This window comes from Dendrobates tinctorius, unplaced genomic scaffold, assembly GCF_039654945.1.
Source record: "Dendrobates tinctorius isolate UK_male_01 unplaced genomic scaffold, ASM3965494v1 ptg000090l, whole genome shotgun sequence".
Taxonomy (NCBI): Eukaryota; Metazoa; Chordata; class Amphibia; order Anura; family Dendrobatidae; genus Dendrobates; species Dendrobates tinctorius.
This window is the reverse complement of record NW_027361758.1, coordinates 10,359,324-10,365,323: the sequence shown is the minus strand read 5'-3', so window position 1 is coordinate 10,365,323 and position 6,000 is coordinate 10,359,324. Positions and strand designations below refer to the sequence as shown.

General features: G+C 42.8%; 1 protein-coding gene across 1 annotated transcript in view; it reads left to right on the top strand.

The window, feature by feature from the left end:
- Nucleotides 1-1,783: 1,783 nt before the first annotated feature.
- Nucleotides 1,784-6,000, top strand: part of TCTN2 (tectonic family member 2) — a 42,785-nt gene continuing 38,568 nt past the window's right edge. Inside the window, exons 1-4 of the mRNA XM_073586097.1 lie at nucleotides 1,784-1,930; nucleotides 3,604-3,708; nucleotides 3,839-3,927; nucleotides 5,427-5,622. Of these exons, the coding sequence (XP_073442198.1) occupies nucleotides 1,849-1,930; nucleotides 3,604-3,708; nucleotides 3,839-3,927; nucleotides 5,427-5,622 (472 nt within the window). The 5' untranslated portion in view covers nucleotides 1,784-1,848. The remainder of the gene's footprint in view (nucleotides 1,931-3,603; nucleotides 3,709-3,838; nucleotides 3,928-5,426; nucleotides 5,623-6,000) is intronic.

Genomic DNA, 6,000 nt, shown 5'->3' with positions numbered 1-6,000 from the left:
GAGCTTGCTCAGGAATGGCAGCAGGCAGGTGTGAGTGCATCTGCACGCACTGTGAGGCGGAGTCTCTTGGAGCAAGGCCTGGTCTCAAGGAGGGCAGCAAAGCCACTTCTCTCCAGGAAAAACATCATGGACAGACTGATATTCTGCAAGAGGTACAGGGAGTGGACTGCTGAGGACTGGGGTAAAGTCATTTTCTCTGATGAATCCCCTTTTCGATTGTTTGGGACATCTGGAAAACGGCTTATTCGAAGAAGACCAGGTGAGCGCTACCACCAGTCTTGTCTCATGCCAACTGTCAAGCATCCTGAAACCATTCATGTGTGGGGTTGCTTCTCAGCCAAGGGAATGGGCTCTCTCTCAGTCTTGCCTAAAAACACAGCCATGAATAAAGAATGGTACCAGAATGTCCTCCAAGAGCAACTTCTCCCAACCATCCAAGAGCAGTTTGGCGATCAACAATGCCTTTTTCAACATGATGGAGCACCTTGCCATAAAGCAAAGGTGATAACTAAATGGCTCAGGGAACAAAACATAGAGATTTTGGGACCAAGGCCTGGAAACTCCCCAGATCTTAATCCCATTGAGAACTTGTGGTCAATCATCAAGAGATGGGTGGACAAACAAAAACCTTCAAATTCAGACAAAATAAAAGCATTGATTTTGCAAGAATGGACTGCTATCAGTCAGGATTTGATCCAGAAGTTGATTGAGAGCATGCCAGGGAGAATTGCTGAGGTCCTGAAGAAGAAGGGTCAACACTGCAAATATTGACTTGCTGCATTAACTCATTCTGTCAATATAACCTTTTGCTACTCATAATATGATTGCAATTATATTTCTGTATGTGATAAAAACATCTGACAAACACACATAAAAACCAGAGGCCAGCAGATCATGTGAAAATATAATATTTGTGTCATTCTCAAAACTTTTAGCCATGACTGTACATAAAAAATTAAATAAAAATTCTGCCGTCAATCCAAATTGCTGATGCTAACCCTGCCCTGTACCAAAATGTGTCCGATCTAGAAAAATAATTCTTATAATATGAAGAACTCATTTTTTTTAATATATTCTAGTGATTCTTTATGGTCATAACCAAAAAATGGGAAAAGCACTTATTTCCCTTATTTTTTTCATCGATGTCAGCAAAAAAAAAGACATAAAAATGAAGCCCCACGTGTCACAAAAAAATACACAATTACTTGACTATTTGATTGAAAAATTATTTTACAGCTGTTAAAACCTAATGTGCTTGGTTAGGAATGGGAATAAATGACCCAGAAAGCTTCGCCTTTCCACGCTGCGTCCTTTGCATCTACAGCAGGGCATCGCTTTACGGCGTATCAACATTTACAGTAGGCCGTGTTCACATGTTCAGTATTCAGTCAGTATTTTACCTCAGTATTTGTAAGCCAGAACCAGGAGTGGAAAAATCAGAGGAAAAGTGGAATAGACACACGTCAACAATTCTTCACGTCACTTTCACTGAGGTAAAATACTGACCAAGTACTAAACGTGTGAACGTGGCCTTACAGTTTAAAACCAGGGTCGAGCTCAGTATTGTGCAGCACACAGAATATCAAATACTGCGGAACCTTTCTAACGATGCTCAGGGGAAAGGGGGCAGAGAAAATTAAAGCACCGGCCGCCATTGTCACACTTCCTTTCTCAAACACTTCCTGTAAGTAACCAATTGGCTTTCACATGGCACTGCAGCCCACGTGATTTACCTTCTCCTTTCGATTGGCCGACTTTCACTTGGTTACCGTGGAACGCATCGCCGGCCTGACGTGGCGTCTTAGCAACGTGGGTGCGCGGTATTGTGTAGTAGAACGGGCTGCGGCAATGCTGCCAATGGATGCGCTGCGCCTGGTGACGTTGGCAGTGGTCGGATTACTGGCTCAGACCGGGGCACAGGCAGTGATAGGTGAGTATAGGGGAACCATGAATAGTGAGCCCTGGTAACTCGCATGTCCTCACTGACAAGACGCTGCTGTACAGGCGAATCTGCAATGAAGCCACATGAGAAGTAGTGGGAATGGGGGTCCCAGTCCTTCTGAGGGGCAATGTGCCTGCTCCTGTGTGACCATCAGAGGACAGACTGTCCAGTATCATCCCTGCTGTATTCTGCTGACGGCAGGAGACTGATCTGAGTCAGGCCATAGATCCTACAGGGCTTGTCTGGCTTTCTGAGGTTACAGGGGTTGTCCCAACTATCAGGATTGTTTTAATTAAATGCATGTATTTTGGCTAAGATTATTTTTTTGCAATTGGGTTTCATTCACAAATGTGCACTGTTTCCCTTCTATAGCCGCTGTGTTAGGCCGGGGTCACACTTGCGAGTGCCATGCGAGAAACTCGCGCACCAATACCCGGCACTCGGGACCGGATCATGCATAGAAATACATGCAGCCGCAGCTCCGGTCCGAGTGCTGGGTATTGGTGCGCGAGTTTCTCGCATTGTACTTGCAGGTGTGACCCCGGCCTTACACTGATTATTGCTGACTACAGAATGGGGTAACTGGGAATCCGTCAGTCTCACTGTCTGACATTTATGGTTCTTTTATCTTTTTTCTTTAGCTCCTCTCCGCTGATATAGGGCCACATCATGGTTTGATCTGTAGAGAGTCTGTAAAAACCAAACGGTACAAAATGTTTAATGAAAGAGAATTACATTATTTTTAGCCCCAATTACATGCAGTTAAAATTTTTTCTAAATAAATGAAATTAAAACTGCGTCTGGATTCCATGAGTGAGGGAAGAAAAACCTAATTTAATAAGGTGGTTCTCCTGCTAGAAGAACGGCTTTGTGTTTATAATAGAAATGTATAGAACTTACTAAGATTCTTCCCTTATCAAAGTCCCACATTTGTCCCGCTGTTGGCATGAATCCATCCATGCTAGAACATTGTGGGGTGTTGAGTATCCCTCATATGTATTTTGATATATATATATATATATATCCAACAATGTAGACCAGCTCACTCCTGTGAACCACCTGGAACCTCAGCTGACCTGGTTAACTCCGTTGTGCCCGGATCTGGATGTAGGAGTCCATCCATACAAATGTGAACAACGACAAAGCAAAGTCCAGCAATAACGTGAGCAATCCAGGATGCTGTTAAAAATTTTTTTCTTTTTATTCATAAATCCATTAAAATGCAATGGTCCAAGCAGTTCAAAACAGCAATAACGCAGGAAAGTCGTGCAGATAGGACACGACTTTCCTGCGTTATTGCTGTTTTGAACTGCTTGGACCATTGCATTTTAATGGATTTATGAATAAAAAGAAAAATTTTTTTAACAGCATCCTGGATTGCTCACGTTATTGTTGGACTTTGCTTTGTTGGTGTTTATATATATATATATATATATATATATATATATCTCTCTGGTAAAACTGTTGAAATGAGGCAACCCCCATCCGTCTGCTGAGAGCGTCTGCAGAGGAGCTTTGATGATGAAAGTACGGCGTATTATTATTCTTGCTGGACATCCCCTTTCATCCCCTTTCATCCCCTCTCAGCCTTTAGGTTGATCAGGCTGTTAGCAATAATTAATGAGTTTAATTAGAATTTTTTTTTGTACTTCTGCATTTAGGTTTCTTTCCTGCCACAGTCTTTTTGTCTGGACCACAAATGACAACATTTCTTGTTGCTAATGTCTCTTCTGATCAGTTATCTCTTGCGGTCATCGCCAATATAAGTAAGTTCAGTGATTTTTCTCCTTTTTGTCACTATGGGCCTAATTTTGTTATTGTATTTGCACCTGTTTTTTATTTGAGCTTTTAGTGTTTATAAGTCTAGTGTGTGTCAGTACAGTTTTTTTTCCCTAGCTTCTATACCATCACCAAGTTGTAATGGAGAGGCTACCACAGAGAGCTGGTCATCCAGTCTGGAATCGTTTGTTGCTGGTGCACAACTGGTGAGTAAGATTAGAATATTAAGGGAAATTAATAGATTGGTAAAGCATCATTCCAGCGTTTTTTTTTTTTTTCTATTTCAGTACTCGCGTGGTGCCACTAATGTAAGGTCCTTTCCCCCAGTATTATACTCATCAGCCATCGTCTTCTGCTGTTCCCAGAGCCTCTCTGGTTCCACTCCACCATCTTGTGACTGCAACTTCTAACTGACCAGAAGTCAGAGGTGACGGTCACCAGCTCTCAATCGAAGTCTGAAAGCCTCGATCTAGCTCTCATAGACTTACAATGTGTTGTGATTTCTGGGTCAGTCAGCAAGCACTGCAGCAATCCGGCAGGGCACAAGCTGCTGGGGACTGATCAGAGTGGCGCCAAGAACAGAAGAAGACAGTGGCTGGTATGTACAAGACTAGGGGCACGGAACTTACCATAGTGGTATTGCTCCAGCGCTAAAAAAAAACAAACTGCAGGAGAGGTGTTTTACAGATCAAATACAGGCAAAGGAATTTTGTGAAAAATAGGCTTCAAGAGCTTCGACATGTGTTACTCTTTTACTGTCACTATAAAGAATGCCGCGTCTCCTTTTATTTGGTAAAGTAATTGGTGTTCACAGTCTTAAATCTATAAAATGTTGGTTCTATTTATATATCGGTCTGGGATGGGTGTAATTATGAGGACTGCAGCCGCTATATGGTCTCACAGTTAGGCCATGCCTTAATTTTTGATGTCTGCTGAGGCACGTGGCTAAATGCATTTGGTACAGTTGCTGTGTAGTTTTCAGCGTTGGTTGGAATAAGTATAAGTTGTATCGTGCGATACTTTCCAGGGAGTGTGGGTACGACTTCAGAAGGGGAATCTCCTCCCAAAGCCTGGGAGGTGCAGTTAGTGATAACTGTGGATGATGGAAGTGGAAGACGCTGTAGAAAATAGAGGGTAGTACCCTAGGAGATGCGAAAATAAGTCATTAAAATTAACTACTTGACAACTACCTGCCTGTTCTATCCGACGCTGGCTCAAAGCAGTCACTGACCACTGCTGACTTGTTGACGCAATGCTGATTGACATCCGGCAGTTATGCAGCAGGAAGCCGGCTTTCGGTCAGCATGACTTCACCAGTCACACCTAGTCAACAGAGCGGAAGGGAAGCCTCTCCTCTGTCGACATGCCGCCAATGGAAGTTGCAGCAGTCAGTGACCGCTCTGTGCCAGCAGAGATCTGCCCTGGGCAGAACAGGCAGGTAGTTAGCAACTACCTGTCAGTTAGCTCTTAGGCCAAAAGGAAAAACATTAATATATTCCTGGATAACCCCTTTAAATTATGTCCTGACCTTCTGATCCTTTATTGTCTCAGCATAGGCGCCAATGTCAGTTCTCCTTAATGACTTGTAAAGCTTTGTTCACATTGCATTGTGGCTTCTGCTCACATATGACGGATACCACCAGCGCCTGTTTTGACCCATTGAACGATCCATGAATTACTTTGCTATCTTGTATCTCTTTTGTAGGTTATAGCAAAAGTTCTGGTAACTTTCAGGAAGAATCTGACCTTATGCTCAGGCAATGAGACAAATTGCTGCCTCGAGGGTCAGTGTATTGTGGAAACCCTTCAAGTCACCGCGTGTGAGAATAGCCGGCCTATAGCCAGCATGCTCATTCATGCAGAGATTTTTACCAACACCACCTTTGCAGGGTCTGTCTCAGGTAAGGGGCTCTTCACTCGTCTGCATGCTGAGTATGCCCAGGCCTAGTGCAGTACCATGCTCTTATTACAGCCTATACGTGAAAATTTCAGCAGTTATTAAAACTAGACATATTAGAATAACTGAGGATTAATTTACTATGTTAGTATGTAAGTAGGTTTCAATGTATGAGCTTCAAATTTTCTATTTTTGTTTGTGACATTTCTTGCATATTTGTGGAAGGAAACCTACCAGCACACTTTTACTACTTAAATTAGTAGTGAAAACAAGAATAATAGTGTCTGTAATAACAAGTGTATAATGAGATACTACTGCTGTGGGAGGAGATGAGGATAATCCTGCGAAGCCTAGTAGGATGATGGATGGAGTAAACGAAGGA